General features: G+C 39.6%; 1 protein-coding gene across 4 annotated transcripts in view; it reads right to left on the bottom strand.

Annotated features, from left to right (window-relative positions):
- ARHGAP42 (Rho GTPase activating protein 42) overlaps nucleotides 1-24982 on the bottom strand; it is a 348023-nt gene that overhangs the window by 25161 nt on the left and 297880 nt on the right. For all 4 annotated transcript variants that reach the window (XM_003586932.6, XM_059875064.1, XM_059875065.1 and 1 more), the window contains 5 exons: nucleotides 8438-8500; nucleotides 7193-7267; nucleotides 6416-6500; nucleotides 5748-5806; nucleotides 2418-2523 (listed from right to left, as the gene is read on the bottom strand). In XM_003586932.6, the coding sequence (XP_003586980.1) occupies nucleotides 2418-2523; nucleotides 5748-5806; nucleotides 6416-6500; nucleotides 7193-7267; nucleotides 8438-8500 (388 nt within the window). The remainder of the gene's footprint in view (nucleotides 1-2417; nucleotides 2524-5747; nucleotides 5807-6415; nucleotides 6501-7192; nucleotides 7268-8437; nucleotides 8501-24982) is intronic.

The raw sequence follows: 24982 nt of genomic DNA on the forward strand, positions 1-24982 counted from the left end.
AGATAACATCACTCTAACAGCAGAAAGTAAAGGGGAACTAAAGGGGCCTCTTGATGAGGGTGAAAGAGGAAAGTGAAAAAGCTGGCTTGAAACTCAATATTCAAAAAAATAAGATCATGGCATGTGGTCCCATCACTTAATGGCAAATTGAAGGGGAAAAGGTGGAAGGGATGACAGATTTTCTTTTCCTGGGCTCCAAAATCACTGTGGACAGTGACTGCAGCCATGAAATTAAAGGACACTTGCTCCTTGGAAGGTAAGTTATGACAAACCTAGACAGCATATTAAAAAGCAGAGATTCTACTTTGCCCACAAAGGTCCATATGGTCAAAGCTATGGTTTTTCCAGTAATCATGTATAGATGTGAGTTGGACCAAAGAGAAGGCTGAGCACTGAAGAATTTATGCTTTCAAACTGTGCTATTGGAAAAGACTCTTGAGAGTCCTTTGGACTGCAAGGAGATCAAACTAGTCAATCCTCAGGGAAATCAACCCTGAATATTCATTGGAAGGACTGATGCTGAAGCTGAAACTCCAATACTTTGGCCACCTGATGTGAAGAGCCACATCACTAGAAAAGACCCTGATCATGGGAAAGATTAAAGGCAAAAGGAGAAGGAGGCAGCAGAGGATGAGATGGCTGGATACCATCACTGACTCAACAGATAAGAATTTGAGCAAACTCTGGGACACAGTAGAACACAGAGCAAAGAGTTGGACCTGACTTAGTGAATGAACCACGAGAAGAATTAAGTAAGTCATTGGTGATGTGAGCACACATTCTACTGCTGCTGCTCAAAGGAGATTGACATTTTTAGGTTCAGCTAGGAATGGTGGTGAAGGTTGGGCAGAAGAATTTTCAGTATTCTTTAGTGGCTAGATATACTCTTTCTATTTCCTGTATTACAGTCACAATTAAAGGTGAAGCTTGTGTTCATCTAACATTCTGGATAATTAAGGAAAAATATTTTATGTGACACTCATGAAGCTTTTAAAGTGTATTTTAAAAGGCTTTGCTAGAAAATTAGCTTAAATGTAGCAAGAGAATGCCCACTAAATGTTGTATGGTTAAGTTTCAAGAAAAGGACACACAACTCAAAAACATAATTCAAGACTATGTAATTCAGACCAAGGATAGTGTGTCCCTGTTCATTAGCTAAATGCCGACAAGGGCAATCGTTAACAATGAACCTGAAATGAAATCATTCCTAGTGGATTTCCTTCTTATTTCAAGGAGGGCCAACTCATATTATCTTAAATCCTGCAAGTTAAGATGAGACTGATTAATATAGAGCACAGTTTCAAATATGCATGGCTCAAATTAGCATAAATTGGGTTACTACTTGTAGCAAACAAGGAAGGATTAATCATTTGTGAATTGCAGTACTCATTAAGATAAAAACTGTTCCCATTTGTAAATGAGACTATAAGGGGATTCTTAAGTAAGTTTAAAACCTGCATTTGGATTTTTGTTTCTAGCCGCATGGTAGCTGAACTGAAACCTCTGAATTAAATGTGTGTGTGTGAATCAAGATAGATCTGTTATGGCTAATGCTACGTGTCAAATTTGCTAGGCTGCAGTACTCCAATATTTGGTCAAACATAATTCTAGATGTTTCTGTGAAGGCATTTTTAGATGACATTAACATTTAAATCAGTAGGCTTTGAGTAAAGCAGACTACCATCCATTACCTGGGTGGGCCTCATCTAAACATTAGTTTAGGGTCTTAAGAGAAAAAGACTGAGGTCCCCGAGGAAGAGGGTATTCTGCCTCCAGACTGCCTGGATTTGGACCATGATATCAACTTCTCTGGGTCTCCAGCCTGCCTTGAAATCAGCCTCCACAATTGTGCAGCCAATTCCTTGGAACTAACCAGTCTCTCTTATATATATACATATGTATACACAGACACACATATGACAACCTATTAGTTCTGTTCTCTGAAGAAACTTGATTAATACAATATTTATCAAAACTTTTAAATACATAAGAGTCAAAAAGATCTTCAGAAACCAAAGACACTAGGAATCTGGGGAAGGAAGCTAATGTTCCAGTGGCATGTTGACCTGGTAGAACCTGGTGACCCTAATAAAACAGAGACCTGGTCTTCAAACTTCAGGCTTACCATGCATCTAAAAGAACTGGGAAAGGACTATATACTCCTTCACATATTTTTAAGTTGACATTTCATTACAACAGTTGCAGGGATATAATTATTTGCATGTCATAAACACACAGATACACACACACACATAGATTATATCTTAAAAACAAACTGCCGCATCATTTTTCAACCAATTAAATGGACTCTGATTACAGTAGCAAAGTTACAGCTCTATCACCCCCTTTAAAAGACATGAATATACTCAAGTTTAACAGATGAACAAGTAAGTGAGCAATCTAAGTCAGAGAATTACTTGACCAGGTGCTTTATCAAGATGTCCAGCATCTCTCTGTTTTTCTCGGGCAGCTTGTGCACCAGTGCGTGTACAGCCTCCACCCGGTAGTTCTGGTCATCAGACTCTGTAACATAAAAAAAGGTTGCGAATATTCAAATTCTAATCATATAAACATTAATAATTTAAACATAATAACCACTTCCATCTGTCATGCCTTATAAGCAGTGCTTCACATGGTAAGTATTATCACTATTATTTCCTAAGGTTAGAGTCACTGGGTAACTTGTCCATGATCTGCAATCACTAAATAGAGAAGAACTCAGTTCTATCCAATCCAGACCTATGCTCTTAGCCTCTGAACTGTATACTTCTATACAATCATAACTCATTTCCTCTGGCTTTGTTACAAAAGGAGAGAATAAAGCTTTTAGTAATATGAGTGATGGCAGTAGTTGTTACAACTGGTCTAATGTGCCAGATACCACAATACACTTTATCACTTTGAAATCTCTGAGTGACTCTATCAAACCAGAGGAAGGAGGTACTCTTTTCTAAATTTTATAGGTTAAAAGACGGCAGAGAGTTATTTTTCTCAGGTGTCAGGATAATTGCACAACCAAAGGCCTAGTAGGTTTTAAGCCCGTGCTGACCATGGTATACCTGAAAAAAAAAAAAAAATCATCTCAAGCAGATTCAGTCTGCAAGGAAAAAGCCAAGAGGCTGAAAAGTTGGCTAGAGAAACTTGTAATGCTTCAGAAAAAGGAATCTATTTAACAGTCTCTTACTACAATAAACAAATTCTAGGGTGACTGCCCACCCTGCCAAGCCCTTTCTCCAGAAAGTGCCCACTGCACAGGGTTTATAAATGGGACCTTCATCTCTTCCGGGCACAGCTATCTGCGTACGAGGTGAGGAAAGGGCCTGGTTTTCATCAGGCTAAACATGAAGTCTCTCCCAGGAGTTGGAATGGAGACACCAAAACTCTGATCTGTCTGCTGGATTCGTGCAAAGGCAGATCATGTAAAACAAGGCAGACCATCACCAAATGTGCTTCCAAGTGGAGAAAAATCTGTCTGCAAATGAGGTAGATATGCAGCAGAGAAAAAAAATGAGAGACATCTGAAAAGAGCTGGGAGGGCGGATTGGAAACATCTGTTCCCAACTTTGTGGTTCCTGGGTGCAGACCACAGTAGGCAGGACCCATTCTCTGCCAAGGAGTTCTGACAGACTCCCCTTAGACTCTGAGTAACTTGTCCTTTCTTCTTGAGCTAAATTTCTCTTTCTTGAAGCCAAATGATACCTATTTCTATTGACCCAGACAGAAGATGGATTCTTATACATGAGATGTGCTTTAATTATCATGGTAGTGAACAATAATATGGAGAAGGCAGTGGCACCTCACTCCAGCACTCTTGCCTGGAAAATCCCATGGACGGAGGAGCCTGGTAGGCTGAAGTCCATGGGGTCGCTAGGAGTCGGACACGACTGAGCGACTTCACTTTCACTTTTCACTTTCATGCACTGGAAAAGGAAATGGTAACCCACTCCAGTATTCTTGCCTGGAGAATCCCAGGGACGGGGGAGCCTGTTGGGCTGCCGTCTATGGGGTCGCACAGAGTCGGATGTGACTGACGCGACTTAGCAGCAGCAGCAGTGAATAATATGATCACTATTTGCCACAAAAGTGAAGAAAAAAAATCTTGTGACCAAATGTTGGCAGCAAAACAACCAGCTCACTGAGCCATTCTAGCTAACTGGATCAAACACATTTGTTATAAGATGAATTTCTTGTAACAAAGTGTTCTAGGTTAAGAGTCAAAAAACCTGGCTTGTAGTCTTGATATTGCTTTGAATTTACTAGTGTCCTGGACAAAGTCACTTGCCCCCTCTGGGTCGTGATTTCATCATTAATAAAATGAGGTTGGATTATGTACTTTCTAAGGTCTCATTGTTCTTACAAGGATGGATTTCTACAAAGAGGAAGTAGAGTGCAGAGCCTTCAGGAGAAAGCTAAATGGTATAGATGTTCATGAGATCATGTGGTCAGTCACGCATGCAGGGCTGCACATCAAGGCCATTCAGCTTTATCTGACACTTTTAGCAGCAGGTAACACCTCCTGTGACATTACAATGTATGGTAATAAACTAATGCAGTTGATTTCTTTCTTGGATTGTGAAAAATACTCTTATTACAGTCATATCTCAAATATCTTAACAATGAAATGCCAACTCTTAACTGTTACAACTTGAGACTGGCTCAGATGGCGACCTGGCCCTTGAGCCCAACATTTTACACAACTCTAATTGCTCAGGTTACATGACTGTCACTGGCCCCCTCCCCTGCTCCCCACAATTTTGAATTAAACCTGTTTAATTCATATAACATTAAGGCAGTCACAGATCTAAAGAAACAATATAGATATCTGATAAGTTTGTGAGTGTGTGTGTGCTCAGTCATGTCTGACTCTTTGCAACCCCATGGACTGTAGCCCGCCAGGCTCCTCTGTCCATGGAATTTTCCAGGTAAGAAAACTGGAGTACTGGGTAGCCATTCCCTAGTCTAAGGGATCTTCCTCACCCAGGGATTCAACCTGCATCTCCTGCACTGGCAGGCAGACTCTTTACCACTGCAGCATCCGATCATCTTCAATAAATATAATAAGAGAGAAAAGGTATTGTTGCCTGCCAAAAATAGCTGACTCTTTCTCCAGATTTAGGAACAAAGCATGTGAGCACAGTGGAGGCAGGGGAATAACTGATTGTACCTCTTTGTGGTCTTGTTTATTTAACCATGAAGTCACTCTTGTAAGAAACTGACATTCATTAATCAAGGAAAATGTAATTTGAGTAATTAATTCCTCACAGCTCTTTCTAATCACACCATATATGCCACCCCAAAGAGTCTAAGTAACAAAGTATTTTAGTTCATTCTGTGACTTCTCGTAACCATATTGTAAACTACTAAGTTATGAGAATAACAATTTCTTAAGCCATAGGTAGGAAAATGTTAACTAGCAGGTTTAAACTTACAACCTCTGGCAATGGCACCCCACTCCGATACTCTTGCCTGGAAAATCCCATGGACGGAGGAGCCTGGTGGGCTGCAGTCCATGGGGTCGATAAGAATCGGACACGACTGAGCGACTTCACTTTCACTTTTCACTTTCATGCATTGTAGAAGGAAATGGCAACCCACTCCAGTATTCTTGCCTGGAGAATCCCAGGGACGGGGGAGCCTGGTGGGCTGCTGTCTCTGGGGTCGCACAGAGTAGGAAACGACTGAAGTGACTTAGCAGCAACAGCATAAAACCACATCAATTACAATGCATCCAATGGAAATATACTTACTAACAGCAACAATAAAATCTTTGTGTAATTTGTAAGTCATCAGTGGTTCTGCAAGGCACCTGCAAGAGAGAATGAAGCAGATTTTAGAAGAGCAGTTACCTTCTGATTTCCCCTGAACTTTCAGTGCTTCTGTGAGAACTGGGTGACTACATGTACAACAAAGTCCTACCAGGGAGTTGACAAGTAGCTCTAAAATGCAGACCTCAAAGACACCTATGTCCTGAGCACTTCTTGCTGTCACTGTATTAAAATAGGAGAGGCTGGGGAATTATTTTTTAATACTTTGTGAGAACTACTGGACTACAGGAACAAAATCACTCTCAGATATGGGGCCAATAGTTTCTGTTTTTTTTTTTTTTTTTTTAATTTGCAATTCAGCTTGTGATGTTTTATAAAAAAATATATGAAGACCTGAATCTGAATCTAATATGAAACAGAAAGTATTATTTAGCACTCATAAACTCTGGCAAAGTTTACTGTTTGAAACAAGCACGTATAACTCCCAGAACACTGAACATGACTGTGCCCACCCTGCCAGTCCACCTCAAGTGCACGAGCTGTGCTGAGGAGGGAAGAGGACCCCACGGGGCTCCCTGCGGCCCACAGTGCCAGCCCACAGGGGCGACCGAGAGACCGCAGCAGAGCAGCAGCAGGCAGGCCCACCTCACCTGAGGTAGTTTTTCAGTCCACTTGTTATTGTCTTATTATCCCACAGTTCAATATCAATGTCCATGTCAGGGGGGGACTTGGGAGCTGAAAAGAATTAACGCAAGATGTTTAAACTGTGCAATTCGAAATATCACGAGCACCATTAAGAAGATGGACACAGACAAAAGTAGATCAAAGAGAGAGGCATGTATTTTTTAGAAGGCCAGTCGAGTTAACTTTCAGACTGTTGTTTGCCTGAGTTGGTGCAAAGCTCATTCTGACAATGAACCTCAAAGATTTCTTATGGAATGCAGTTTCTTAAATCAGATGTTTGCTAATTGCTAACATCACAGCACACTTACCAAGTGCTGGGCGTGCTTCTCAGTGCTTTATATGGGTTAACATATCAGATTCTTATAATTCAATGAGCCTCCTCTATAAATGAGGAGGTGAAGGCACAGAGGGGTTAAGCAAATTACCCAAGGCCACAGAACTTTAAACTGGCTGAATCAAGAGTCCAGTTCAGGCCATCTGAATCCTAGCACCCATAAATCTTACTGTACCTCAAGCTAATCAAAGAATACTTGAGGAAAAATTCAACATTATAAAAAGGGCCCCTTTACAAATTCTGATGGTCATCTATAATAATGGACATTAAAAATGAATACAAATATTAATTTTACATATGACTTGAAAATACTCAAAGACAAGCAATAATCTATATCTCAAAAAAGCCTATGGTTTTACTTTTCTATAATAATGTAAAAGTTAAGTAACGGGCTTCAGCCAAAACTTACAAAATGTGGTATTCATGAGTTTCTGCACTTTGGAATTCACTCCTCCTATTCGGTAGAGACCTAAAATGGTGATGCCTAGTGAGAAGGAAAAAAATCACAAGAAAACGGCATAAGACACAAGTTCCAAGCACAGAATGTTAAAAACTCAGATATATGCCTACATAAAATCTGGAAGGTATGCACCCAATTTTACAGTCTAACTTTAGCAGACCTACCCTGGAAATATTCATCAGACATATATTTCTTAGAGCAGACAATGAACAGTGATTTGAAAGTCTATGAAGAGCTTCCAAATGGCAAAGTACAGCTGTCTATTCACCACTACCTGAATATAAAAAACCATCCAAGATGAGAAAAAATGATCAGTATTTCTCATATTATGTTTCCTCAATCATGGAGTCCTATGTGTTGAATGGATGTTGAACAGTTGGATGGAATTGCTAACTTCACTTTAAAGGTGAGGATGGGATTGACATACACACACTTCTATGTAAAAAAGAGATAACTAATAAGGACTTACTGTATAGCATAGGCAGTTCTACTAAATAGTCCATAATTGTCTATTTGGGTTAAGAATCTAAAATGTGGTAGATATATGAATGTGTAAAACTGATTCACTCTGCTATACACCTGAAATTTACAACATTGTAAATCAACTATACCCCCAAAAAAATTAAACAGAAATAAAGGTGAGCAGACAGATTCAGAGATTTTAAGGAAATGACTTGACTTCTCAAAACTTAAATGGCAGCACCAAACTTTGAATCTAAGTTTAAAGAATTCCAAAGCCCGATAGGAGGTTTTGCTTTAGGCAAGTTTTCCTGGAAGTAAAAGGCCACTAGAGTGGACTTCAGGACAGAGGTTATGACTAGAATGAAGACAGGTGCTGAATTTGTGACGGTGATGAAAATTACTCTGAGATACAATGCAGGGAAGGAGGAGAGCTGAATTCAAACTGCTCGGGAGTCTTACTTCCTACAGCTTGGAAAAAAATAATAATATCGGTCCGTCAAAGTAAAGTGAGGCTATATCATGAAACTTCATGAAAAAGAAGTATGTTTGTAGTATGATTTTGGCAAACTGAAGTTCAAAGTACAGCTATTTACATGTTTGTATAATTTATAAATCATATGTTTCTTAAAATTAAGCTCCTATTGATAGCAAAGTACATCCTGATTTCTGAGCAGTTTCTATGTAAGAAGGGACCACACTACAGTAACGGTGTACCCATCAGGCAGCACTGACCTCTCGTTTCCACAGCTTGGATGCATTTTCTCACGAAGTTGAACCCTGCTTCATTTAAGTACACTGAAAATAAAAGAAAACCATATTAAGTGTTTATGATGAACTAACAGTACTGCTTCAGTCGGCTCTACTGTTTCAGGGCTTGATGGCAGATAGGTTGTTACTGAATTTATCAAATATTTTGGTTAGCATTTGATTTTTTATTTGGGGGTAGAAGTGAAAGAGGGAGGTTCATATTCACGAATGTTTTTATATCAACTCGGTTCATTAGAAACACAGATCTTTCACTGAAAGTAATATGTAAAATTGAGCCCATCCGTTTCCCCTAAAATTAGCATTATCCTTTACTATATATTTTTATGGATGATAGAAGCAAATACAATAAAAATAAACTTTTACTGTGTGTTAATAATTATACTACAGAGGTATTCATGTGTTTTTCCCATGAGATTCTCCAAACAACATTATGAGGTATAGATAAAGTACTGCAATCTTTAGGTGATTTACCAAGTTGCTGAAAACTGCTTTTTTTTGTTCTAAGGTCTAGAGCCACATTTTAACTCAGGTCTCCTGAATTCTATGTACTATTCTATTTCATTTCATATCATATTCAAAATAGTTCAAAATATGCATAGTAAGTCCACTAAAAATCCTCTCAAAGATCCTCCATTGAAGTGAAGTGAAGTTGCTCAGTCGTGCCCGACTCTTTGCGACCCCATGGACTATAGCCTACTGGGCCCCTCTGTCCATGGGATTTTCCAAGCAAGAATACTGGAGTGGGCTGCCATTTCCTTCTCCAGGGGAACTTCCCAACCCAGGGATCGAACTTGGGTCTCCCGCATTGTAGGCAGACACTTTTACCGTCTGAGCCATAAAAATCCTCTCAAAGATCCTCCATTACAAAACTGCAATTTATTTTCATTGCTTTTTGACAGTTTTTCCTAAGGTTTAGAAGTCAAATAAAATTAGACTACTTGTTTAAGGAGAAAGGATTTAAAAATACCAAATAATAACCCACAGGGAAAATTCAAAAAGTTTTGATACTATAATACAAATTTTTACCAAATATATTGACTATATGATATCTCTTTAATATTCCCAAATAATAATTTATGAAGACAAAGACAAACCATTAAAAAATTAAAACTGGTTTCCATTTAAAAATGGTGGATTAAACACATACAGGTAATGACATAGATCCACAAAAAATATAGATCTAGAAAATTAGGCTAGAAAAAGGTGCCAGGAAAGATGAAAAACTTTGAAGAAATCCTAGGCATAGAAAATCACTGAAACTGAACTAACTGAAAGGTTTGAGAAATCTGAGATGAGAAATGAGAAACTGAAAAACTAGAGGGACTACACTGAGATGTCACCTCACACCGATCAGAACGGCCATCACACACACACACCAACAAAACAAAGAACAAATGTTGGCAAGGATGTGGAAAATAACAGGACCCGTGTACGCTGTTGGTGGGAATATGAACTGGTGCAGCCACAGTGAAAAACAGTATAGAGGTTTCTCAAAAAAGGCAAAAATAGAACTACCATGTAACCCAGCAATTCTACTCCTAGGGGGAATTAAAAACCAAAACACGGAACACTAATTCTAAAAGATACGTGCTGATGTATGGCAAAAACCATCATAATATTGCAAAATAATTGTCAAGATGTGAAAGAATAAACTGTGTTGGCCAAAATAACCCTGCGTTTTTGTTTTATTGCCTTTGAACATCCTTTGCTATTGCCTGAACCAGTATACGGAAGTTCTGGGATAGACATAACACTCAGCTCTCCTTAGAGCCAGGTGAACCTGGGGTTGGATCTCAACTCCATGGCTTTATGATGGAAGTGTGCCTATGAACCTTTATGAACACTATCCTTTCATCTAAGAGGGATGGGATGGGGAGGGAGGTGGGAGGGGGTTCAGGATGGGGAACACATGTACACCCATGGCGGATTCATGTCAATGTATGGCAAAACCAATACAATATTGTAAAGTAAAAAAAAAAACAAATAAAACTGAGATTAAAAAAATAAAGAAAAAAGAGGCACTAGGTAAAATAAATAAATAAATAAAAATGAGGGAAATCACACTACATATCTTAGAGGGTTGCAGTAAGATGAAGACAAAACCACATGAACTACTGAAGAGCAACAAGCATGGAATAAATAAAATTAGATGCTCGATTCCTTCTTCATGTGCTCCTATGCACACATCACAGAAACAGAAGAAATGATAAACAGCAACAAAAAAAGTCAGCTACTAGTGCTAAGCAGAAGAAACAGACAATAGTTACTCTCCCACTTAGTAACTGTATTACTGGGGATAGTTTTGATTCTTTCTCTATCTCATTTTCCTCTTCCATAAAATAAGGATAATAATAATACTGTCTACATAGGGCTATTCCTAGATGAAATATGTTAACATTTGCAAATCTCCTAGAAGAGTACTAAGAATATAGTGCTACAGAGTGTTGGCTCTTACCATCATCATCATTGTTATTGACTAGAGGAGAATGTAAAATTTAAATATGCAAATCACATGAACAAGGCATTCTTTGGGAATATGCAAATCACATGAACAAGGCATTCTTTGGGCAGGGATGAAGTCACTGGGGATTGAGGTACTATCTGCTTGGAGCATTATTCTTCAAAGAGGCATCAGTTCAGTTCGCTGGTTCAGTCATGTCCCCACGGACTGCAGCACAACAGGCCTCCCTGTCCACCACCAACTCCTGGAGCTCGCTCAAACTGAAGTCCATTGAGCCGGTGATGCCATCCAACCATCTCATCCTCTGTCGTCCCCTTCTCCTCCCGCCTTCAGTCTTTCCCAGCATCAGGGTCTTTTCCAATGAGTCAGTTCTTCACATCAGGTGGCCAAAATATTGGAGTTTCAGCGTCAGCATCAGATCTTCCAATAAATATTCAGGACTGATTTCCTTTAGGATTGACTGGCTTGATCTCCTTGCAGTCCAAGGGACTCTCAAGAGTCTTCTCCAACACCACAGTTCAAAAGCATCAATTCTTTGGTGCTCAGCTTTCTTTATGTTCCAACTCTCACATCCGTACATGACTACTGGAAAAATCATAGCTTTGACTATATGGACCTTTGTCAGTAAAGTAATGTCTGCTTTTTAACAATCTGTCTAGGTTGGTCATAGCTTTTCTTCCAAGGAGCAAGTGTCTTTTAATTTCATGGCTAGAGTCACTATCTGCAGTGATTTTGGAGCCCAAGAAAATAAAGTCTCTCACTTGGTTCCATTGTTTTTCCATTTATTTGTCATGAAATGAAGGGACTGGATGCCATGATCTTAATTTTTTGGAATCTTGAGTTTTAAGCCAGCTTTTTCACTCTCCTCTTTTACTTTCATCAAGAGGTTCTTTAGTTCCTCTTCGCTTTCTGCCATAAGAGTGGTGACATCTGGTATGTGAGGTTACTGATATTTCTCCCGGCAATCTTGATTCAGGCTTGTGTGCTTCTCATGATGTACTCTTCATAGAAGTTAAATAAGCAGGGTGACAATACACAGCCTTGACACACTCCTTTCCCAATTTGGAACCAGTCTGTTTTCCATGTTCAGTTCTAACTGTTGCTTCTTGATCTGCACACAGATGTCTTAGGAGGCAGGTAAGGTGGTCTGATATTTCCATCTCTTTACAAATTTCCCACAGTTTGTTTTGATCTACACAGTCAAAGGCTTTGGCGTAATCAATAAAGCAGAGGTAGATGTTTTTCTGAATTCTCTTGCTTTTTTGATAATCCAATGGATGTTGGGAATTTGGTCTCTGGTTTCTCTGCCTCTTCTAAATCCAGCTTGAACATCTGGAAGTTTATGGTTCATGTACTATTGAAGCCTGACTTGGAGAATTTTGAGCATTACTTTGCTAGTGAGTGAGTTGAGTGCAATGGTGTGGTAGTGTGAGCATTCTTTGGCATTGCCTTTCTTTGGGGTTGGAATGAAAACTGACCTTTTCCAGTCCTGTGGCCACTGCTGAGTTTTCCAAATTTGCTGGCATATTGAGTGCAGCACTTTCACAGCATCATCTTTCAGGATTTGAAATAGCTCAACTGGGATTGCATCACCTCCACTAACTTTGTTTGTAGTGATGCTTCCTAAGGCCCACTTGACTTCACATTCTAGGATGTCTGGCTCTAGGTGAGTGGTCATACGATCATGGTTATCTGAGTCATGAAGATCTTTGTTATATAGTTCTCCTGTGTATTCTGTCACCTCCTCTTAATATCTTCTGCTTCTGTTAGGACCATAGGACTTAAAGGACCATGTTTTTGTCCTTTATTGTGCCCATTTTTGCATGAAATATTCCCTTGGTATCTCTAATTTTCTTGAAGAGATCTCTAGTCTTTCCCATTCTATTGCTTTCCTCTATTTCTTTGCAGTGTTCACTGAGGAAAGCTTTCTTATCTCTCCTTGCTATTCCTTGGAACTCTGTATTCAAATGGATATATCTTTCCTTTTCTCCATTGCCTTTAGCTTCTCTTCTTTTCTCAGCTATTTGTAAGGCCTCCTCAGACAACCATTTTGCCTTTTTTCATTTCTTTTTCTTGGGGATGGTCTTGATCACTGCCTCTGTACAATGTCATGAACCTCCATCCATAGTTCTTCAAGCACTCTATCAGATCTAACTCCTTGAATCTATTTGTCACTTTCATTGTATAATGTAAGGTATTTGTTTTAGGTCATGCCTGGATGTTCTAGTGGTTTTCTCTACTTTTTTCATTTGAATCAGAATTTTCAATAAGGAGTTCATGATTTGAGCCACAGTAGGCTCCTGGTCTTGTTTTTGCTGACTGTATAGATCTTCTCCATCTTTGGCTGCAAGGAATGTAATCAATCTGATTCCAGTGTTGACCATCTGATGATGTCCATGTGAAGAGTCTTCTCTTGTGTTGTTGGAAGAGGTTGTTTACTATAAATAACAATGAGCAGACACACCCTCTCATTGGAACTAAACAGATTACAGTAGCTTGGGTCTACCGTTCACCTATATTTGTTGCCCATTCCTGTAGGATGGTTGTGTTTCTTGGCTCTCACTAAGACAGTTTGGTCAATATGCTATATACTAGCCAATGAAACATGCACGGAAGTGACAGACATCATCATCCACCAATCAGGAAGAACTGATATGTAAGAGCTTGACACTTCCTAGTCCCCTCTGGCATAAGATCATTAATGTTAGAGAGACAACGTACTCCATAAGCTTGGATTTTAGAGTAAAAACTATAAATAAGAGAATCACAGCATGATCAAGACATGAACCTTCACTGTGGTAAGTCTCTCAACCACAGCATAACCTGGTGTTTCTGATTTAATTATATATAACTTCAACAGTTTTCTACTCAAAAAGGACTAAATGAAAGAAAGCCAATCCCACACTCTTAGCTTTTACTTGCTTAACTGGAATGTAGCAGAGGATTTTTGGCTACTGACTTGCCAATTCCTATAAAAAGACATCAAAAGGCAATAATAGCAGTACCCATTGATGGCTGCCTTACAAACTACTACTCTTGCCTTCACACAAGAATTCAGCAGTTTCTGTTGAATCTGAGGAGAAGAAGATGATATGGCTTAAACATGCTCCAGAATGCTCTGTCTCCCAGTGACTGATGTAGGAGGAAGTCCCAGGGAAGTTCCTCTCTTACTTCCCACTTCTGAGGGAAGTAAGGGAGGAACACATTCTGTAAAGGAATCCTTTCAATCTTCCAAAGCCATGTAGGCTATATTCCACTTAGTATGCTAGTGCTAAAGAGAATTCAACAAAAATAGGTCTCTATAGCTTATAAAAGTCCTTATGCAGGACTTCCCTGGTGGCTCAGAACGGTAAAGCGTCTGTCTACAATGCAGGAGACCCGGGTTCAATCCCTAGGTTGGGAAGATCCGCTGGAGAAGGAAATGGCAATCCACTCCAGTACTATTGCCTGGAAAATCCCATGGACAGAGGAGCCTGGTAGGCTACAGTTCATGGAGTCGCAAAGAGTTGGACACGACTGAGCGAGTTCACTTCACTTCTATAGCTTACAAAAAAAAAGACTGGGAACTCTTCAGTGTTCAAATGAAAAAACTCAGGGTAAGGGGTTCTTCCTAAGTATGACCACAGCATTGAAGGCTGATAATTTATACTAACTTTTCTTTAGTGGAGGGCAAGTATTCCTGTTGCAGCACTAGAGAGGGGAGTACAGCTGTCTGTATGAAACATGGACTGCTCAAAGCCTCCCAGAGCAGGCACCCAAGAAATGCTTGCTGATCACTGGCTGGCTAGTTACCGGTTTGTAGCTGACTTGCTCAAGTACCCTCTGGCTTCTACAAGGGTTAGAGCTTATTAGCCAACAGAAGCTGCTTTGGTCAACTCTGCAGGATTCTTACCTCAGCACTGTATCTCTCTGTGAAGACCAGGGTTAGGCAGAATACAACTATCACAAATTTCCAGGATTTGAAATCCTATAGTATTAATAATACTCGGCCTTTAGGGCTAAAGCAGAAGATAGGCTAACTTAAAGAACTCAATTTATTCAATCAAAACTTAAAGAGAAACATTATTATTTTTCCTCTGATAACTAATGAAGGCTCAAGTTTTTACTGAAATCCAAGTAAAGTTTTCAAAAGGCAGTTTAGCAAAACAAAAAGCTATTAATCTCAACAGAATTCCAAAAGCCGTGAGAAAAAGAATAGTCTTCCATGAAGCTAAAAAGTAAAAGTTCTTGTATCTTCAGTTTCCTAGTAATTAAAAACCCAGCATGTCCTTACAGATGTAATCTACTTGGCCTTACAATACATTCCCAGGATTGACAAAGCAAAGCAACACTTGCCTTCACTTTTGAACTCACATTTCTAATCTGCCATTTCAGATTAAAAGGCTCCTATCACACACAACTAATATCATAGTACATGTGGCTGGAAAGAAACAGAAGAAAATGAGTGTATTTATGGGCATTCATGGTTCCCACAGGACCTTTTCTCTTCTCCCTAAAGGTGACTGCAGCCATGAAAATAAAAGATCCTTGCTCCTTGGAAGAAAAGCTATGACCAACCTAGACAGCATATTAAAAAACAGAGACATTACTTTGCCAACAAAGGTCTGTCTAGTCAAAGCTATGGTTTTTCCAGTAGTCATGTATGGATGTGAAAGTTGGAATATAAAGAAAGCTGAGGGCCAAAGAATTGATGCTTTTGAACTATGGTATTGGAGAAGACTCCTGAGAGTCCCCTGGATGCAAGAAGATCAAGCCAGTCAGTCCTAAAGGAAATCAGTCCTGAATATTCATTGGAAGGACTGATGCTGAAGCTGAAACTCTGATACTTTGGCCACCTAATTGGAAAAGATCCTGATGCTGGGAAAGATTGAAGGCGGGAAGAGAAGGGGACAACAGAGGATGAGATGGTTGGATGGCATCACTGATGTGATGGACATGAGTTTGAGTAGGTTCTGGGAATTGGTGATGGACAGGGAGGCCTGGCGTGCTGCAGTTCATGCAGTCACAGAGAGTCGGATAGGACTGAGTGACTGAACTGAACTGAAAGGAAGAGCAGGTAACTCTTCATAGCCCTGACCTAAACTGTTTTCTTTCTGTTCCACCCAGGAAGGGGACCTGATTTCTGACTCTCTTCCTTGGTCTTGGTGATGAGCACAGAACTGTACTTGATTAGAGGCCTTGGGGAGAATGTAGTGAAGGAAAATGATTAAGCCAGGGATGTCTGAGAATTTCCATAACAGAACTATCTAAGGGAGAATAAATCCCTTGAGTACACATGGGGAAAGCCACTGAAACACACAGTGGCAGAAATTTGGAGTTGTTGGGAAATTTTGAAAGTGTCTTCTGGTCCAATACCTTTGGTTTTGTATGAAGGCTGACTGTTAGAACACTTTACCACTATATAGCCTAGTAGTGACTTTAATCAGAAAAGTATCATTTGAAAGAACTTCCTTTTTCTTTTTCACAATGATTAGAATAAACTAGTTCCATAATGGAGTATTGCTGAAATGAATTGCATGAGAGAATGAGAACTAAAACACTTGCCTTTCACAATTCCAGTTTCTCCAGACCTGGGATAGAAGGATCAACTGAAAAGTCATCACATGAAACATATGTATGAGTGGAGACAAGGCTCAGGGCACCAAGAGAGAATGCCAGAAGAAGCAAGCCTAGGGAAAAAGACATCTGCCTGCACTCCTGTTAACAACTAGGGCCATTATGGGAGTCTTGGAAAAGAAAAGATGTGTCATGACAAATACTTTGTTTTTTTGAACAATGGCCTCAAATGGCATAATTATATTTTCAGTGGTATGGTTTGAAGAACAGCTGGGTTCTAATCTTAATTGAGTGATATCTGTTTAGTTACAACTCTCAAAATAAATCCATTCCCAAAGTTAAAGTTCAAGAAAAGGATACTGTGGAATATTTTACAGCCAGCAAAGAATCTGTGGATTTAATACCCTGAGGACTGGAAAAGGTCAGTTTTCATTCCAATCCCAAAGAGAGGCAATGCCAAAGAATGTTCAAACTACCGCACAATTGCACTCATCTCACATGCTAGTAAAGTAATGCTCAAAATTCTCCAAGCCAGCCTTCAGCAATATGTGAACCGTGAACTTCCTGATGTTCAAGCTGGTGTTCAGAAAAGGCAGAGGAACCAGAGATCAAATTGCCAACATCTGCTGGATCATGGAAAAAGCAAAAGAGTTCCAGAAAAACATCTATTTCTGCTTTATTGACTATGCCAAAGCCTTTGACTGTGTGGATCACAATAAACTGTGGAAAATTCTGAAAGAGATGGGAATACCAGACCACTTGACCTGCCTCTTAAGAAATCTGTATGCAAGTCAGGAAGCAACAGTTAGAACTGGACATGGAACAACAGACTGGTTCCAAATAGGAAAAGGAGTACGTCAAGGCTGTACATTGTCACCCTGTTTATTTAACTTATATGCAGAGTACATCATGAGAAATGCTGGACTGGAAGAAACATAAGCTGGAATCAAGATTGCTGGGAGAAATATCAATCACCTCAGATATGCAGATGACACCACCCTTATGGCAGAAAGTGAAGAGGAACTCAAAAGCCTCTTGATGAAAGTGAAAGCGGAGAGTGAAACACTTGGCTTAAAGCTCAACATTCAGAAAACGAAGATCATGGCATCCAGTCCCATCACTTCATGGGAAATAGATGGGGAAATAGTGGAAACAGTGTCAGACTTTATTTTTTAGGGCTCCAAAATCACTGCAGATGGTGACTGCAGCCATGAAATTAAAAGACGCTTACTCCTTGGAAGGAAACTTATGACCAACCTAGATAGCATATTCAAGAGTAGAGTCATTACTTTGCCAACAAAGGTCCGTCTAGTCAAGGCTATGGTTTTTCCTGTGGTCATGTATGGATGTGAGAGTTGGACTGTGAAGAAGGCTGAGTGCCGAAGAATTGGTGCTTTTGAACTGTGGTGTTGGAGAAGACTCTTGAGAGTCCCTTGGACTGCAAGGAGATTCAACCAGTCCATTCTGAAGGAGATCAGCCCTGGGATTTCTTTGGAAGGAATGATGCCAAAGCTGAAACTCCAGTACTTTGGCCACCTCATGCAAAGAGTTGACTCATTGGAAAAGACTCTGATGCTGGGAGGGATTGGGGGCAGGAGGAGAAGGGGACGACAGAGGATGAGATGGCTTGATGGCATCACTGACTCGATGGACGTGAGTCTGAGTGAACTCCGGAAGTTGGTGATGGACAAGGAGGCCTGGTGTGCTGCGATTCATGGGGTCTGAAAGAGTCGGACATGACTGAGCGACTGAACTGAACTGAACGAACTGGTGCTCAAGCTTTTTAACATGACGCTTTTTTCATAAAGATGAGTCAAGTTTCCTTCTTTGCTGAATTATGTTATTCTGATTTATGGCATCTACACTCTTCCCTGGTGGCTCGGATGGTAAAGAATCTGCCTGCAATGCAGGAGACCTGGTTCGATTCCTGGGTTGGGAAGATCCCCTGCAGGAGGGCATGGAAACCTACTCCAGTATTCCTGCTTAGAGAATCCCATGCACAAAGGAGCCTGGAAGGCTACAGTCCATGGGGTCACAAAGAGGTGGACATGACTGAGCAACTGAGTACACACAGCAGCACATACTCTGAAAATGGTAAACTGAGAGTAACCACAAAGGAGGGAGACATTCACGTTAGGCTGTAAAGAGCCTCATTACTCTGCATTCACAGCATGGTTTCATGCTCCATCTCATGGTGTGTGCTCCCTGTACATTTACAGCATGGCCCTATTTTAGGACACTAGATAGTTCTTTGTCTGCTGCTTATGATAGATCATATGTCTGTTCACAAGCACAAACACATGATGGCTCCCAATGGGTGACATTCAAAGCAAATTTTTATCTGAGTTTTGTATTTTACCGTCCTAAACTTCATTATTGTCTTTTGCAATTCAAAAATACAAACACATTCCTAGCAAAACTGAGTTTCCAAAGAATAATAGGAATAATTTAACACAAAAGGAATCCATCTGAATTGCCAAGGCTATAAAGAAGCACTTCTCGAGGTGGCAAATGAATAAGGGCTGGTACTGGTTTCAGATGCCAATTGTGAGAGAGATTAAAGACCAAAATGGACATAATGCTATGTTGGGAGAGAGTCAAGTGTCAAAAGGCGACACAGATCTCAGAAAAACAAGATGATATATAGAAAAATGGTCAAAGGTACAAATGTAAAGAAGACATAGCTGCTAAACTCAAAACAGGATGAGCCTGCAGGACTTAATCAAGACTTCAGAAAGAGGACTTACACTTCACAATCACTACAATATAATTTTGAACTGAAACAAATAAAATTCTGGATGTATCACTAGGAAGGAAATATGATGCTATTCAATAGGATCAAGTGCTTGAATCTGGAATACTGTTTAGCATAAAGATTTATCTTAAGCACTTCACTGCATGTTGGATTGAAAGAATATTTAGAAAGCCTCACCCATGCAAACTGGCAATACCAAAATATCTACCAAGAGCAAGGGGAGTTTCCTTCTTCTAGAAGGTGCATTCAATCCTGTGCCTCTACTACTCAAGTTACTTTTACTGGTGGCATATGCCATAGTCCTGACTTTTAAACAGAGCACTGATTCTGTAAACAAAGTTGAATCTTCCAGAACGTGTAAAAACAACCAAAACCAAGTGCAATTTTGGGTCACTTGGTTTTACAGGAATGTGTAACAAGACATTCTGAAGCAGCTACACAATTTCACATGTAATTTTAGAAAGTTTAGAATACTTTAAAAGGTATTAATTTCTGCATTTTAAAGCAAATTTACCAGACTACAAAAGTTGTTCAGTTGTTTAGCGAGATTATATTTATCAGAATCATTAATCTGTCTTATTAGGGTGTTAATCTCATTTTATTCGAGGATGAAATTTAGTAGCTTTACAAGTATAACTTGATATGTTTCTAGATATCATACATATGACAAATATATAGATACATATGTTAGATATAGTTATATATAGATAAATTATCTATAACCCTAGTATGCAGATGACATCATTCTAACAGCAGAAGTCAAAGAGAAACTAAAGAACCTCTCGATGAGGGTGAAGTAGGAGAGTGAAAAAGCTGGTTTAAAACTAAATATTAAGAAAACTAAGATCATGGCATCTGGCCCCATTATTTCATGGCAAATAGATGGGGTGAAGATGGAAGTAGTGACTGATTTCATTTTCTTGGGCTCTAAAATCACTGTGGATGGTGACTGCAGTCATGAAATAAGAAGACAATTGCTTCTTGGCAGGAAAGTGATGACAAACGAAGACAGTGTGTTGAAAATCAGAGCCATCACTCTGCCGACAAAGGTCCTTATAGTCAAAGCTCTGGTCTTCCCAACTGTCACATAAGGTTGTGAGACTAGACCGTAAAGAAGGCAGAGTGCCAAAGACTTGATGTCTTTGAACTGTGGTGTTGGAGAAGACTCTTGACAGTCCCTTGGACAGCAAAGATATCAAACCAGTCAATCTTAAAGGAAACCAACCATGAATACTCATTGGAAGGACTGATGATGAAGCCGAAACTTGGGCAGACTTTGAGAGATGGTGAGGGACAGGGAGGCCTGGTGTGCTGCACTTCATGGGGTCGAGTCAGGCACACTGGGCAAATGAACAACAATGTTTATAGAAGCTTGCTTGATTAAATGCATAAGTGGGAGAATTCTAGCAGATTTATGAAAATATAAAGAAGCAAAAATGACTTACTTTTAAAATTAGTACATTTATAAATAAGACTTGTATGATGATAAAAGATGTTTAAAGAAAAATTACGGCTTAAGACAAAATAAAGCAAAAGAGACACTGATGTATAGAACAGTCTTATGGACTCTGTGGGAGAGGGAGAGGGTGGGAAGATTTGGGAGAATGGCATTGAAAAAAATAAATAAATAAATAAATCCTCAAAATGCATCTTGTAAAAAAAAAATAAATAAATAAAAAATAAAAAATTCAAAACAGATTTAAGATTTATAATTTCAAGTACTACTTATCAATAAAGCAAAGGTAATTTAAATATCCCTTTCATGATCAAAATCTTCCCCTTGGCAATAAAAGCCTAGTGGAACTAAGTAAGAATGAAACCAAGCAGGACCCTCTGGGGCCCCTGGGCAGGAAGCTCGTCTGTGTCTTCTGTTTCCGCTTTGTATGGAACAGACTCCAGCCTCCAAGACCTCCCCTGAGTTCCCAAGGTCAGATTCAAGCAGCTGCTAATCAGGGAAGGGAGCAGATGCAGAGACAAGGAAGGAACAGTCAGGAAACAATAGTGCAGCCTTGGGAAAGAGTCCTGGTTCTTCCTCAGGAGACACACAGAACAATATCTTTACAGTTCTTCATAGAACTAAAAGCTAACCAAGGGAAGATGTCAGCATTCTTCAGACCACAGAAGACCACCTGAGACTAAAGGAACCAGAGTGGCTCACTATGAGATTATTGCTAAAGAAGTGCAGGCCCTGCACACACTCTGAACTTCTGAGAAACCTACCCTTGAGATATTGCTAAAAGACTCCTGACCAAGTCCTCCTGGGTTGGGACACACAGTTTTTTAGTTTTTTTTTTTTTGGCTGGGGGGGGGGGTGGGGGGCGGGGGACACGATTTTAAGGTCAGGAGCTCTCTGTGACCCCCTCTGCCTGGCAAAGCAATGATGCTGTTCTTTTCTATTTCATCCAAAACACTGTCACCAAGATTCCACTCAGCACGGGGCCAAAGAGGCCAAGTTTTCAGAATCAAGAATAAGAACAAATACGTGCTGAGCACACATCTCAGGGGAAGTTTGCATGGAGAACTATAGAGGAGAAATGTGATCTGTCACAAGGAACAGAGGGAACTGGTGGAAAACTAATATGTCATATCAAGAGTCAGAATGTGATAAATCATGCAAACACATGGACCCTCGGACTGCCATTTTCCTCTAAGACATATCAATTTATAATTACACCCGGGTGGCAAAGAGATGCTTCAAGTGCCTAAGACTACAGGAAAGCTGAGTTCCAAAAGAATAAGTCTTTACTACAAGAAGAAGTATAATCTCCCTCCATCACAGCATAAGTATATGTGATAACTTTCTCATTCAAGTTACCTAATTATGATTAAAAAAAAAAACAAAACAAACTAGTTTCAAGGTGCATTAAGTATCACGTATATTCTGACTGACTTGATCACATCCTACTCAAAAGCTCTATTCAGTATCATACAGATGTTCATTTGTTTTTCAGGGAGGATTGTCCTTGAGAAGGTTCATTTGAATTTGAAAGGACTATCTTTATACTGGATTTGAACAATGACCCCAGTATTAGAAAACACATTTCAAACTCTAGACAAATGCAAATTACACAACAGATTACTTTTTAGGTAATTGTTTAGAATGAACATTCAGTACTTATAAACCTCTTAATGGCTGGTTAATGTTTTTGTGATTAGATAAAAGTGGGCAATGAAAGATATACTAATCACTCTGGCAATAAAGAAAGAAATACATGAATAAAAACTGGGAATATTTTTAAAATCTTTAACATAAAAGGTATTTAAAATTATGTATTTTCTTTTGATAATTTTTGAAATTAACCACTAGGAAGCACTTCATTCAGATAAAATGACAGGTTTTGCATATACTCAATATTTATGACTTTCAAATGAGTGCTTTCCAAGTTTTTAATCTATACTCCATTCTAACATATTTTAATAGCAATATAAAAGTCAGGGTTATTAAGGCTGTTTTAAAAATAAATTTAGACATTATGAGAGAAAGTCAATTAAGTCAAATAAAATTTGAAAGTGCTTTAAAGGATATACATACAACCTTAGAAACATATAAAACTTGATTTTAAATGTCAAATAATTTGACTATTATAAATTACATATGAAAATACTCTAAACTAACCAAGGATTAAAGGTGGCAGATGATTAAAAAGGATTCAGAGTATGATGGAAAATACATAAAATGCATTCATTCAGAATGGCTTGATACTAAGGATTCAGTAATGAAACAATGAAAACATGTTTTCCTATGTATCCCAGGTGTTTTGACCATGTCCTTAAACCTCACGATCTTGTACACAATTTCCTAAAATTAGCAGTGTTCATGTATTCAATCTTGTAAACTGGAGCAGAAAAAATAAAAGAAGCCTTCTATTGCCATTTAAAGAAAATCAAACTAAATATTAATTGCCTCAAATCTCTTTCTGGGATAAAGTAGGGTATATACTTTTAAGTAATAAATACTAAATAAATAATTAAATAGGTTACTATAAAGTCCAGTAGTTAGTGGTTTTAACGTGAGAAACTTCTTTGAATGAAAATTTCAAATTTGCTGAATAACATCAGATCAAAGGTATATTACTATGATTTTCCAAAGTTAACTCCTAATATTACATAATACCTCTGTGATAAAAGTAACTATGTGATGGAGGTTAAATCAAGATGCTGACTTGGGAAGATGCTGATTCTACCTCCTCCCACAGGCACACAAAACCTGCAACTATACAATGGATCAATTTCCTCTGAAAAAGACCCAAAAAACTAGCTAAAACGTTCTTCAACAAAGGATTAAAGGACAACATCAACATGGGTAGGAGAGTCAGAGGTGCAGTCTCACCCAAAATCTCACCTCTGGCACAGCAACCCGGAGGTGCAAGAGACCTCACACATGTGGAACTTCTCCCGGAGGAGCTGGGGGTTTGTGCCCCGTATCAGGCACAACCTTACAACCTGCATTGGAGAGATGAGCTCCCAATACTTTTGGCTTTGAATATCAACAGGGCGGATGTTCAGAAGATGCAAAAGGCTGAAGGGACTGAAAAGTTCCCTCATGCAGAGCAACTCACACTAGGACTCAGCACAAACCCAACAGTGTGGAAAGCTCCTAGACCATATACGAAGGAGATCCATTAGTTAAGATCGAAGGCTCTGCCCGGAATGCAGAGGTCTGTGAGAACCTTCTGAGACAGAGGAGCTGATATTTTTGGGCTCTCCTATCACACTGCTAGAGCCATAGGACTTGCCTTCGCTCCACGTGCTCCCCGGTCCCACTGAAGCCAGGGGGCTTACCTGCATGTCCCTGTGGTCCTGCTGCAGTCTGTGATCCCACCCTGCCCTCCATGTTCCTGGGGCCTCACTGTGGCCAGTGGGCAACCGTGCACTCTTGTAGCATTGGTGCAGTCAGCAATCTCACGGTAGGCTCTCCTGGGGCCCACTGAGCTGTCAGGAATGTTCACTTCATACAGGAGACACACCTTGACCACCTGGCCATGATCCAGAGATGACTGGATTTCTGGGCCTTGTGGGTCTGAAACAATCGAGGAGACAGTTCATGGTAGTGAACCATCACCACAATATAGACAGTAGACTGAAACACATCCCTGGACTTCCTGTGAAAACAGCTCTAATTACTTGTCCCAGAGCTCAAGTGAGCGGAAGGCTTCCAGTTAATCACATGTCTAGAAGCTGCAGAGGAGCTCCCACACCAGAGAACACAGGCTGGGGGGAGCCATCCTCACACCGTTCCTTGGCCTGTGACAGCTCACCTGTACCTGCCAGAGAGAAGCTTATACGTGCATTTGGAGCTCTGATTTTGGCAACTGTCACCAAGGGGACACCTCAGAACCACTTGAAGCTAGCAGGGGTTATAACAGTGGTCACATAAAACTGTGAATATATACATATACACACACACACACATTTTTTTAAAAGCTGATTCCCAAAGGCCTACATTCCAAACAGCCTAAAGCTAAGTGGTGAACTAGATCCCTCTCTGTGGAACACTGATAGTGACCTATCAAGAATAAAATTAAACTACTTAGATAATTACAAATGCTCCAGAGACAAAAAAGAGCTAGGGCAGGCTGAAAAACAAGGTTCATCTCCTACAAGTCACTCCAACAAGACTAGAAGTAACTGCTTTGCCTAATTTGTAGAAACAAACACAGAGAGACAAGCAAAATGAGAAAACAGAGGAATGTGTCGCAAACAAAAGAAAAGACAAAAATTCAGGAAAAAAATCCCT

The sequence above is a fragment of the Bos taurus genome, chromosome 15 (genome assembly GCF_002263795.3).
Source record: "Bos taurus isolate L1 Dominette 01449 registration number 42190680 breed Hereford chromosome 15, ARS-UCD2.0, whole genome shotgun sequence".
In the NCBI taxonomy this organism is placed as follows: Eukaryota; Metazoa; Chordata; class Mammalia; order Artiodactyla; family Bovidae; genus Bos; species Bos taurus.